Source organism: Limulus polyphemus, unplaced genomic scaffold, assembly GCF_000517525.1.
Source record: "Limulus polyphemus unplaced genomic scaffold, Limulus_polyphemus-2.1.2 Scaffold2351, whole genome shotgun sequence".
In the NCBI taxonomy this organism is placed as follows: domain Eukaryota; kingdom Metazoa; phylum Arthropoda; class Merostomata; order Xiphosura; family Limulidae; genus Limulus; species Limulus polyphemus.
Genome location: NW_013667961.1, coordinates 162,731 through 177,213, shown reverse-complemented (window position 1 = coordinate 177,213; position 14,483 = coordinate 162,731). Strand labels below are relative to the sequence as shown.

Sequence of the window (14,483 nt, the reverse complement as noted above, 5' to 3'; positions counted from 1 at the left end):
TTTGCTATCAACTTTTTTAATCACTCTTGTAAACAATGTTCTTCACACAAACAAGTATAGAACCTGTAGTAAAGTGTGTGAATAATTACTAATTACACTCAATTTCATCTATTCCAGTAATAATTTGAAACAGTGACTAAATTACTGTGTTAACGAACTAATAAGCGTATGAAATAAAACAAAAATCTTAAGTTTTTCTTTAAATGGGCTCACACTTCACAAATACCGAAAACTATTGGGATTCAAAATGTGATCAAACACTCATAAGTCAAACACGTTTAAATACCTAACGTTTTAATTTGTATATATATACTGATTGCACAGATTATACATATATGTGTGATGTGTAACTTGTGTATATATGAGTTATATAGTTATGTATATACGTAATGTGTAACTTGTGTATATATAAGTTATATAGTTATGTATATACGTAATGTGTAACTTGTGTATATATGATTTATATAGTTATGTATATACGTAATGTGTAACTTGTGTATATATGATTTATATAGTTATGTATATACGTAATGTGTAACTTGTGTATATATGAGTTATATAGTTATGTATATACGTAATGTGTAATTTGTGTATATATGAGTTATATAATTATTTATATACGTAATGTGTAATTTGTGTATATATGAGTTATATAATTATTTATATACGTAATGTGTAATTTGTGTATATATGAGTTATATAATTATTTATATACGTAATGTGTAACTTGTGTATATACGAGTTATATAGTTATTTACATATGTAATGTGTAATTTGTATAGATGTGGACTATATAGATTATATTATGTAATTTCATTACAATCACCACTTTTCGTGAGACACAAGATAACTTAGATTCTTAGATATGTGTTTTTAGAAGAAATCAGAAACTTTTAGTCTGATTTAAAATAACTAATTTAGCCCAAGCCAGAGATCTCCCTTGACACCGTTTTCCTAATAAAGAGAACTCATTAGTTAGTAGCATATTCATCATTTAAAAAAGAAGTATATTATAGGTCAAATCACTAAGGAGTTAATATATATATTTTTATAATATATATAATTGTGGATACAACGTTTCGGACAATGCCCTTCTTCGGGTATCACTAACTGAACAATAAATCCGTAAACGAAAACATTCTAAATCGATTTTACCTTGTTTTTTACGGTGAAGCTACTAAAAGTATCTGCCGCCGACAGTTATTGTGAGATACTAATTAAGGTGAAGATCATCAGTCAACACAATCTTACAACCCATCATACACGCTAAGGAATTGACTGTCATTTTTATAAAGCAAACTTACAACCTATTGATACGTATCTGCTCGTTTGTTAATTTCCGGTATAACTTCTTTCAGAGGAACTTCAGTGATACAAGTCCTTTCTTAATTAAAACTAGTTTATTCTTTCTCGATAAAACTTTGTAATACACAGAATTTCCACAGTCGCTTTAACTTAACTACTTTTATAAACACACGATATAAATCACAGTTATTCACACACTTTATGGTACATACTGTTCGCTTCACTCAATTATCTCTATTCTCAATGTATATGCATATCTCTGCAATTCTATCTTCCTCGCTGGCTTTATTTGCTGGGCTTATATACTAAAAAAGAGGGTGCTTGGAACCAACTAGAGTTGCCAGGAAAATTCATGATCCTTCTAAAAACTCCAGCGCGCATGCTCCCAGTGTTGCGTGACTTCCGCTGTCGTAACACTATCATAAATGCTAAGGGATTGACTGTCATTCTTATAAAGCAATCCTACCACCCATCATACACGCTAAGGTATTGACTGTCATTCTTATACAACAAACCTACCACCTGTTATATATGCTAAGGGATTGACTGTCATTCTTATACAGAAACCCTACCACCTATCATACACACTAAGAGATTGACTGCCATTCTTATACAGCAAACCTACCACCTATACACATTAAGGGATTGACTGTTATTCTTATACAGCAACCCTACCATCCATCATACACACTAAGGGAGGGACTGTCATTCTTATAAAGCAAACCTACCACCTATCATACACACTAAGAAATTAACTGTCATTATTATAAAGCAAACCTACCACCTATCATACACACTAAGAAATTGGCTATATTATTCTTATAAACTAACCCTACCTCCCCACATCCATATTAAGGGATTGACTGTCATTCTTATAAAGCAACCCTACCACCTATCATACATGCTAAGGGACTGACTGTTATTTTAGTAAAGCAACCTTACCATCTATCCTACATGCTAAGGGATTGACTGTCATTCTGAGGTATAGCAATGATGTAAAAACGCTGCTTGTCAGCTTCGAAATATATTACTGTACTGTAGGGCCAATACATGACCCTGGAATTTTAGTTATACTCAATAGTGTTACCTTTATCTGTTTACGAGGTAGTTTCATATATTGTTGAATATTTCTTTTGAATGTGTGTCATAATGATAAGGCAGTTTCATATATTGTTAAATAGTTTAATTTGAAAGTGTGTGTCATATTTATAAGATAATTTCATATATTGTTGAATAGTTTATTTTGGATGTGTGTCATATTTATAAGGTAATTTCATATACTGTTGAATAGTGTTTTCTTCAAAAATCTTGTGAAGTTTTATTTCTTTGGTTGGGAGTTATGCCACAAATCCCAATGGATCTCTTTATCAAACATTTAACTGTAAAGGAATCAAAACCAATCTAAGAAAGAAAATTTTAAAACATAATATTACAAATGATTTGTTTCTTTGTTGATCGAAACAAGGTTAAAATAAATAGCATTAAAAATAATAGTAAAAAACGTGATCCACCTCAACTGTGTTACTGCTCAACATCAAAGTGAAATCTTGAAGTGAAATGTTCTAAAATAATGCCACAACTGGTAATCATAGTGATGCCACGAAAGCAAAACATAAGCAATTGTGATTCGAGTTTCCCAAAGACCACATATTAATGGACCAATCTCTTGTAAAAGTAACTGACATATAAGGAAACAGTGGCCAATAAAGAGTCTAGACAAGACCACTGAAGCAACTGGATGTTTTGAGGGAATTTTACAATTGCTTCATCCTTTTATGTTTAAGAAAGAAATTAATGTTTCTGAGTGTGCTGCTTATTTGTGAAGAAATGGCATAAGTAAACGACGCCTGTATTACGAAATTGGGTCAAGAACTAGGCAAAGCACAGTTAGCTGGCTCGTTAGTGTTCAGAATCATGAGTTAAGAGTTATAAAAAATGAAGCTATAGTGAGGACACTGAGAAAAATGTTGGTCACGACTTTGACAGTGATAAGTTACTGATGCTGAGTTAGTACCACAGTAAAGGCTACTAAAACGTTTATGATAGAATCTCAAATCGATACTTTGATGTGAGATCTGTTACTCCAGACCTGTGTAGTAGTACAAGTAAAAAGGCAACTGGAGCACTCACCATCAAAATAACCAATTTCTTGAGAATTTTGGTTCTTTTATTGGAAATGCCCAATGAGTTGCAGAAATTAGTCAATAAAGTGTCAGGACTACTTGCAGGTAGTCAGGAACACTATTTGGAAAATCAAAAGGATATAAAGAGAATACAGTATAAAAACTTGTGTCTTAAGCTAAAAATCAAGAAGATTTCAGGAAGAAATGAAGTCTCTCCAGGATGAATCAAGGTTTCCAAGTCAACATGAATATAAAGATTTACAACCTCCAGAGATACAATAGTCAGACCTTGTTGTAAGTATAAATTGCTATCTCTCTTGTTCAATTAATGTAGTTTACTAAAGGTAGTTATTGCTTAAAATAGAAAGAAATATTCTATTGGTTAATAGTGTTTAATTGAAAAGTGAAAGTTAAACATTTACTAAGCCGTGAGTTTCTAACAATTCTAAGTGTTGATATTAAAAGTGTGTGCTATGTGGAAAGACCTAATAAATGTCGATATATTTTGTTCAATGTCAGTTTCAGAATTTTTTCTTTATTATAACTGTAAATTACCTCGAGATTGCGACTTGTGAGATCTACTCCCCACTGCAATCCTCAACTAAATAAACGTTGTGTATTCGGTAGTACAGTCGAAGCTCCAACGACTAGCCCTAAGGGCACTGCCCATTACAACTGGCGCAGTCTCGAGAATTATTTTGGAGTAGCTAATGATAGGTTGATTATTGTAAAGATAGGAGTAAAAGTAAGAAAATTAACCAAAAGTACTATAAATAAGGAAAGCTAAAAATGAGTAGTAAATAAGTAACTATGGCTACTGCTGGTGTTGACACCACTACAGAAAAGGGTGGTGCATGCCTAGAGTTAATAGAAGGGCTGATGCTATCTACAAAGCTGCAGAAAAACAATCTGCACAAGTAGGTCCATGCAGTGCTTTATATCTGATGAGCACCATACTGTTATATCTCAGTAGACTCGACGAGGATTTTGAGGGCATTATTGATGCCTTAAATGAAGCTGCCAAAATATCAGACTGGATTAATGCCCAAAAGGCAGACAATTTAGGATTAAGAAAAGCAGGTGAAGCAAAATGCTATATTAGGGCTTATAATGAACTGTGTGAAACCACAGATTTTCAGTATCTAGTAAGTAGGTTAGTAGAGGAGTATAGGTAAGCTATGCATAGAACCAGAGATATTAAGTTTTGAAGGACTTGAATTCTCATATTTATGTGCAACCTTTGAGACACATGATACCTTCCCACTGACTACAAGTAATAGTCAGATGCTTAATGCTAGCATTACCAAGGCTAAGAATAAGCAGTCGGAATACAGTTAGAAGAATATAGGCATATATTTATAGGAGAAAATGGTTCTAATTGTTGTGCAAGTAAATTTAAGCACAAAATAGTGTTAAATGACAGTAAGACTATAGCACAGAGACCCTTTAGAGTGCCAGAAAACCAGAAGGTAGAAATAAAAGTATGTGTAAAAAAGAGATGCTTGAACAAGGTGTAATAGAGTACAGTAGTAGTCCATACGCATCTCCAGTTGTATTAGTTCATAAGAAGGACAGAAAATTATGGTTATGTGTGGATTCTAGGAAAGTGAATGGAGTAACAGTGAAATACATCTAACCATCACCAAATATCCAAGAAACCTTGGATAGATTAAGTAGGAAAAATACTTTTCATCTATGGATTTACAAATTGGATATTGGCAAATGGAGACAGAAAAAGAAGATAAAATTAACATTGCTTTTGTATTATCTTAAGGTAAATACCACTTTAATAGAATGTCTTTTGGCTTATGCAATGCCCCTTCAACATTCCAAGGTTAATGGATGTTGTATTATCAGGCTTGCAAGATTCGGAATGTTTTTGTTACTTAGACGATGTTATAGTTTCGCAGCAAGATTTGAAGAACACTTAGAAAGATTAAGGCATGTATTTGATAGATTATGGAAAGCAAACCTAATGCTTAAACTCAGTAGATGTCAGTTTTAAAAAAAGAAGTAGAGTACTTAGGTCATTTGGTGACCACAAATGGTGTAAAACCTACCCTAAAAGTTAGAGTTCAGTAAGGAAATTATCGTAAGTGCAGATAATTCAGGTTTCACTATAGTTGCAGTATTATCACAGTTAGATGAAATAGGAAAGAAACGCCCTATAGCTTATCAGAGTAGACAGTTAGGAAAAGTTGAAATAAATTACTCAGTTACAGAACAGGAATGCTTAGCTTCATCGAATTGAACGTTCCTTTGTTATCTATATAGCAGAAGTTCACTATCATTACAGACCATGCACAAGCCAGTGTAGTAACATCACTGTAATACAAAACCATAATAGTGTCATCACTGTAATATAACACCATAATAGTGTCATCACTGTAATATAACACCATAATAGTGTCATCACTGTAATATAAAACTAGCATAGAGTCATTATTCTAATATAAAACCAGTATAGTGTCAACACTGTAATATAAAACAAGTATAAAGTCATCACTGTAATATAAAACTAGCATAAAGTCATCACCGTCATAAAACTAGAATAGTCTAATTACTGTAATATAAAACCAGTATAGTTTCGTCACTGTAATATAAAACTACCATAGTGTCACCACTGTAATACAAAACCAGTAGAGTGTCTTCACTCTAACATAAAACCAGTATAAAAACATCACTATATTATAAAACTAGCATAGTCTAATTACTGTAATATAAAACCAGTATAGTTTCGTCACTGTAATATAAAACTACCATAGTGTCACTACTGTAATACAAAACCAGTAGTGTCTTCACTCTAACATAAAACCAGTATAAAAACATCACTATAATATAAAACTAGCATAGTGTCTTCAATGTAATATAAAACTAGCATAGTGTTTTTGCTCTAATATAAAACCAGTACAGTGTCATCACTGTAATGTAAAATTAGTATAGTTTCATCACTGTAATATAAAATTAGCATAGTGCTATCACTGTATATTAAACCTAGCATAGTGGCATCACTCTAATATAAAACCAGTGTAGTGTCATCAGTATAATATAAAACTAGCATAGTGTCATCAATGTAAAATAAAACCAGTAGAATAACATCACTGTAATATAAAACGAGTATAAATTCATCACTGTAAAATGAAACCAGTATACTGCCATCACGGTAATATAAAACTAGCATAGAGTCATCACTGTAATATAAAACGAGTATAAATTCACCACTGTATATAAAACCAGTATAGTGTCTTCACTGTAATATAAAACTAGTATAGTGACATGAGTGTAAAAAAAAACAGTATAGTTTCAAAACTGTAATATCAAACAAGTATAAAGTCACCATGGTAATATAAAACCAGTATAAAGTCATCACTGTAATAATAAACCAGAATAGTCTAATCACTGTAATATAAAACAAGTATAGAAACTTCACTGTAATATAAAACTACCATAGTGTCATCACTGTAAAATAAAACTAGCATATTGTCATCACTGTAATATAAAACAAGTATAGAAACTTCACTGTAATATAAAACTACCATAGTGTCATCACTGTAAAATAAAACTAGCATATTGTCATCACGGTAAAATAAGGCCAGTATAGTGTCATCACTGTAATATAAAACCAGTGTACTGTCATCAGTGTAATATAAAACTAGCGTACTCTAATCACTGTAAAATAAGCCCAGCATAGTGTCATCACTGTAAAATAAAACCAGTATAGTAACATCACGGTAATATAAAACTAGAATAGTGTCATCACTGTAATATAAAACAGGTAAAAAGTCACTACTGTAATATAAAACAAGTATAGTGTCTTTACTGTATTATAAAACCAGTATAGTGTCTTCACTGTAATATAAAACAATCATAGTGTCATCATAGTAGTATAAATGAAGTATAGTGTCTTCACTCTAATATAAAACCAGTGTACTGTCATCAGTATAATATAAAACTAGCATAGTGTCATTAGTGTAATAAAAAAGAAGTATAGTGTCATCACTGTAATATAAAACCAGTACAGTCTAATGACTGTAATATAAAACCTTTATAGTCTAATCACTATAGTGTCATTACAGCAATATAAAACTAGAATAGGTTCACCACTGTAATATAAAACCATTATAGTGTCTTCACTCTAATATAAAATTAGCATAATGTAATCACTGTAATATAAAACTAGCATTTTATCATCACTGTAATATAAAACCAGTATAGTGTCTTCACTGTAAAATAAAACTAGCATTGTGTCATCACTGTAATATAAAACTAGTATAGGCTAAGCACTGTAATATAAAACCCGTATAGTCTAATCAATGTAATATTAAAACAGTATAATGTCATCACGGTAAAATAAGGCCAATATAGTTTCATCACTGTAATATAAAACCAGTATAGTTTCATCACTGTAATATAAAACCAGTATAGTGTCATTACAGTAATATAAAACAAGTATAGTGTCATCACTGTTAAATAAAACAAGCATAGTGTCTTTACTCTAAAATAAAACTAGTATAAAGTCATCACTGTAATATAAAACCAGTATAGTATCAACAATGTAAAATAAAGCCAGTGTACTGTCATCAGTGTAATATAAAACTAGCGTACTCTAATCACTGTAAAATAAGGCCAGCATAGTGTCATCACTATAAAATAAAACCAGTATAGTAACATCACTATAATATAAACCTCGTATAGAATCATCACTGTAAAATGAACCAGTATAGTGTCATCACGGTAATATAAAACTAGAATAGTGGCATTACTGTAATATAAAACCGGTAAAAAGTTACCACTGTAATATAAAACAAGTATAGTGTATTTACTGTATTATAAAACCAGTATAGTGTCTTCACTGTAATATAAAACAAGCATAGTGTCATCATAGTAATATAAAAGGAGTATAGTGTCTTCACTCTAATATAAAACCAGTGTACTATCATCAGTATAATATAAAACTAGCATAGTGTCATTAGTGTAATAAAAAACAGTATAGTGTCATCACTGTAATATAAGACCAGTACAGTGTAATATAAAACCTGTATAGTCTGATCACTGTATTATTAAACCAGTATAGTGACATCACAGTAATATAAAGCTAGAATAGGTTCACCACTGTAATATAAAACTAGCATAGTGCCATCACTGTAATATAAAACCAGTATAGTGTCTTCACTATAATATAAAATTAGCATAGTGTAATCACTGTAATATAAAACTAGCATTTTATCATCACTGTAATATAAAACCAGTATAGTGTCTTCACTGTAATATAAATCTAGCATAGTGTCATCACTGTAATATAAAACCAGTATAGTGTCATCAATGTAATATAAAACCAGTATCATCTAATCACTGTAATATTAAAACAGTATAGTGACATCACTGTAAAATAAAACTAACATAATGTCATCACGGAAAAATAAGGCCAGTATAGTGTCATCATTGTAAAATAGAACGAGTACAGTGTCTTCACTGTAAAATAAAACTAGTATTGTGTCATCACTCTCAAATAAAACCAGAATAATATCATCACTGTAATATAAAACAAGCATAGTGTCTTTACTCTAATATAAAACCAGTATAGTGTTATCACAGAAAAATAAAACTACTATAAAGTCATCACTGTAATATAAAACCAATATAGTTTCATCACAGTAATATAAAACCAGTGTAGTGTCAGCACTGTAATATAAAACAAGCATAGTGTCTTTACTCCAATTTAAAACCAGTATAGTGTTATCACAGAAAAATAAAACTACTATAAACTCGTCACTGTAATATAAAACTAGTATACTGTCATCACTGTAATATAAAACTTGCATAGAGTCATCACTGTAATATAAAACTAGCATAGTGTCATCACTGTAATATAAAACTAGCATAGTGTCGTCACTGTAATATAAAACTAGAATAAAGTCATCACTTTAATATAAATCTAGTATAGTGTCATGACTGTAATATAAAACTAGCATAGTGTCATCACTGTAATATAAAACTAGAATAAAGTCATCACTTTAATATAAATCTAGTATAGTGTCATGACTGTAAAATAAACCTAGCATCATGGCATCATTCTAATATAAGACCAGATTAGTATCATCAGTGTAATATAAAACCAGAGTAGTGTCATCAGTATCATATAAAACAAGCATAGTGTCATCACTGTAATATAAAACGAGTATAGTGTCCTGACTCTAATATAAATCTAGCATAGACCCATCACAGTAATATAAAACCAGTATAGTCTAATCACTGTAATATTAAACCAGTATAGTGACATCACTGTAAAATAAAACTAGCATATTGTCATCACGGTAAAATAAAACTAGCATATTGTCATCACCGTAAAATAAGGACAGTATAGTGTCATCACTCCTATATGAAACCAGTGTACTGTCATCAGTGTAAAATAAAACCAGTATAGTAACATCACTGTAATATAAAACTAGTATAGAATCATCACTGTAAAATGAAACCAGTATAGTGTCATCACAATAATATAAAACTAGAACAGTGGCATTACTGTAATATAAAACAGGTAAAAAGTCACCACTGTAATATAAAACAAGTATAGTGTCTTCACTGTATTAAAAAACCAGTATAGTGTCTTCACTGTAATATAAATCCAGTACATTATCATCACTGTAATATAAACCAAGAATAGTTTCAACACTGTAATATAAAACTAGCATAGTGCCATCACTGTACTATAAAACCAGTATAGTGTCTTCACTCTCATATAAAATTAGCATAGTGTAATCACTATAAAATAAAACTAGCATTGTAACATCACTGTAATATAAAACCAGTATAGTGTCTTCACTCTCATATAAAATTAGCATAGTGTAATCACTGTAAAATAAAACTAGCATTGTAACATCACTGTAATATAAAACCAGTATAGTGTCTTCACTGCAAAATAAACTAGCATTGTAACATCACTGTAATGTAAAATCAGTATAGTGTCTTCACTGTAATATAAATCTAGCATAGTGTTATCACTGTAATATAAAACCAGTATAGTCTAATCACTGTAATAAAAAACCAGTATAGTCTAATCAATGTAATATTAAAACAGTATTATGTCATCACGGTAAAATAAGGCCAATATAGTTTCATCACTGTAATATAAAACCAGTATAGTTTCATCACTGTAATATAAAACCAGTATAGTGTCATTACAGTAATATAAAACAAGTATAGTGTCATCACTGTTAAATAAAGCTAGCATAGTGTCTTTACTCTAAAATAAAACTAGTATAAACTCATCACTGTAATATAAAACCAGTATAGTATCAACAAGGTAAAATAAAGCCAGTATAGTGTCATCACTGTAATATAAAACTTGCACAATGTCAACACTGTAAAATAACACTGGTGTAGTAACATCACTGTATTATAAATCCAGTATAGTGACATCACTGTAAAATAAACTACCATTGTGCCATCATGGAATATAAAACTAGTATCAAGTCATCATTGTATTATACAACCAATATAGTGTCATTTCTGTAATATAAAACTAGCATAGTGTCTTTACTCTAATATATAAATAGTATAGTGTCATCACTGTAATATAAAACTAGCATAGCGTCTTTACTCTAATATAATGCCAGTATAGTTTCACCGCTGTAATATAAAACTAGTATAAACTCATCAATATAATATAAAACTAGCATAGTGTCTTTACTCTAATATAAAAAGAGTATAGTGTTATCACAGTAATATGAAACTACTATAAAGTCGTCACTGTAATATAAAACCAGTATAGTTTCATCACTGTAATATAAAACTAGTATAAAGTCATCACTGTAATATAAAACCAGTATAGTTTCGTCACTGTAATATAAAACTAGCATAGTGTCATTACTGTAAAATAAAACCAGTATAGTAACATCACTTTAATATAAAACCAGTATAAAATAATCACTGTAAAATGAAATCATTATAGTGTCACACTGTAACATAAAACCAGTATATTTTCATCACTGTACTATAAAACCAGTATAGTGGCATTACTGTAATATAAAACAGGTATAGTGTCATCACTGTTATATAAAACTAGCATAGTGTCTTTACTCTAATAAAAAACCAGTATAGTGTCATCACTGTAAAATGAAACCAGTATAGTTTCATCACTGTAATATAAAACAAGTATAAATTCACCACTGTAATATAAAACAGTAATAGTGCCATCACTGTAATATAAAACCAGTATAGTCTAATCACTGTAATATCAAACCAGCATAGTGTCGTTACTCTAGTATATAACCAGTATAGTGACATCACTGTAAAATAGAATTAGCATACTGTCATCACTGTAAAATAAGGCCAGTATAGTATCATCCCTGTCATATTAAACCAGTATAAATTCACCATTGTAATATATAACCAGTTTACTGTCTTAACTGTAATAAAAAAACCAGTATAGTGTCTTCACTGTAATATAAAACCAGTATAAAGATATCACTGATATACAATTATTCAACCAGGTTTTCGTTTGAATCTAACATCATAAAGCGCACAAAGTTCACCAGCAAATGTTGAAATTGTTTTTAAAATCTCATATTTATCATTTCATCAGAACTTACGTTTTAAGTAATATCTCTCATGGTCTAATTAGAATTACAATATCCGACTATTCTCTACCGTCACATATGTAGGTTAATAGAACATCTTAACCAGTTTTTTTTTTTTTACTTTTTTATAGCGATATAAGACGCGAAATCTTTTTTTAAAGCAAGAAATCAAGGTTTTACTCTTATTTGAAGAAACGCGGATTTGAGTCATTAGAAGTAATATGGGTTTTAATTATGTAAGAAACAATAACAATGTATTAATATACAATAACTACGATATGATACCAGTATAAAGAACACACTTTTGTACCAATTTCAGAAATACTGATATACGAGATACCAATATTGTAAAAACATTGTACTGGTATAAAAAACGGTTTTCTACACGTATATGTAAGAAATGCATGTTTGAAGTGAGAGAAAAAGCACAGTTTTGGAAAAAAAAACGGTTAAAACCAGTTGAGAAATACATCGTGCAAAAAATTTATGTTTAAAGCTGGTAGGAATAGGTGCCTGAGTAATATTACCAGTAAGTTACTCACCATCGTCATCAGATTCTTCTTCATCATGCTCTGCAGAAGCATCATCTAGAGGGATGTTTACATGTGGCTGTGGAATGCAAAGAACAATAATTTAACACTCACACGGAACCAGAAATGCAGCTTAATTAGCAATTACTACTATAATTACTCTAGAAATAACGTGTAATACAAAATATAGTCATCATTATGGTACCTGATGATGACAAAACCTTGTCGAAACATTGTACATTTGCTGTTATGTTAAACTTATATTAAAGTTTTTCTTCATTACCCATTCAAGCCGTCTCCAGCCATTAATAGTCATCAGAGGTCAAGAAACACTTCCCAATAGCTTCCTTCACAGTTCAAGAAACCTAATAACCCGAGCACTTCCGGAAATCTTTCTTCACTGTTCAAGCAGCCTAATAACCCGGGCACTTACGGAAATCTTTCTTCACAGTTCAATCAGCAATACAATAACCCGAGTTTTTCCGGAACTCTTTCTTGACTGTTCACCCAATAACCCGAGAACTTCCGGAAATATTTCATCACTGTTCAAGCAGCAACCCTATAACCCGAACATTTCCGGAAGGTAAACCTTCCTCTCTTTCTTTCGTGCTATATTAGATTTATCAAAATAACTGTTGTTGTTTCCTTAACTACACTAAAGGATATCTGCAATCTGTCCACCACTGAGATTCAAACCCCGGATTTTAGCGTTGTACTTACCATTGAACTCGTCAGGAGACATTAGAATTGCTCGGTTAACGAATTTCTTGATGAAGAGATGTACTCAAGTGTCTTGAATTGTGTTACTTTTTTCATGTGTTAAAAATAAAAGGTTTAGAATTCAAATGTATCAGTCACTACATGCTAGAATTTTCACCACTAATTTCGATAAAAAATACTAATTTAAACTCATGTACTGCTTATATAATCTTTCAATAAATGAAATTAGAAAATATCAAACAAAATTTAAACAAAAGAAACCGGTTAATATATACACTTTAATAACTATTTATCAACACAATATTTATAATATTCTACAGAAATCAATTTGTCAATAAAGTAAGATAATACTCAAAATAATATATTAATCGAGATGAGAATATCTGATATAACTTATGATAGAATATTCTCATCCTAATTTATATAAATTTTGCCAGACTATTCTTAGATTAATACAATAAATAATCAAACACATTTCAGCTATTATGATGGAAATATCTGGCATAATTTTTCCATTAAGTTTGTTTGTTTGTAATTATGCACATAGCTACAGAATGGGCTATCTGTGCTCTGCTCACCACGGGTATCGAAACTCGGATTCTAGCGTTGTAAGTCCGCAGACATACCGCTGTGCCACTGCGGGGCTTTCCATTAAGATGAGAACATCTGGCGTAAGTTAATAATTAAGAATATTATACGAGACATAATATATTAAAATGATTATATGTGGCATAATTATTAAGATGAGGATATCCGGCATAGATTATCAATTAAGATGATAATATATTATATAATTCTCAATTAAGATGATATTATGACATAATTAAACAACCACTATAAGGAAATCTGGCATAATTATTTAATTCAGATGAGGATGTATATTTAACAATGTAGTAGTTGAAATGAGAATATCTCACTTAATTTGTTAATTAATACAAGAATTTCCTACATAATTTATCAATCAAAGTCAGATTATCTAATCAGAGCTCTTAATTAAGTGAAAATATTTGGCATAATTTATTAATTCATATCAGAATATCTAATATGGTTTATTCGTGATGTTAGAAAAACACGTAGGTTCAAGAGGTCTTGACAGAAATGAGTAAAAACCTTATAACCGAGCGTTCTAGTAGTAGTAGTTACTTTACTTACGTTAGTACGTAACTACGTACGTACGTACGTACGTCGTAACGTAAAAGGTAACGTAACCGTTACCGTAACGTAAC

General features: G+C 30.7%; 1 protein-coding gene across 1 annotated transcript in view; it reads right to left on the bottom strand.

Moving 5' to 3' along the window:
- Window positions 1-14,483, bottom strand: part of LOC106466704 (muscle calcium channel subunit alpha-1-like) — a gene marked incomplete at its 3' end in the record, with an annotated part of 121,990 nt that overhangs the window by 12,961 nt on the left and 94,546 nt on the right. The window contains exon 19 of the mRNA XM_013927001.2: window positions 12,550-12,616. Within this exon, the coding sequence (XP_013782455.2) occupies window positions 12,550-12,616 (67 nt within the window). The remainder of the gene's footprint in view (window positions 1-12,549; window positions 12,617-14,483) is intronic.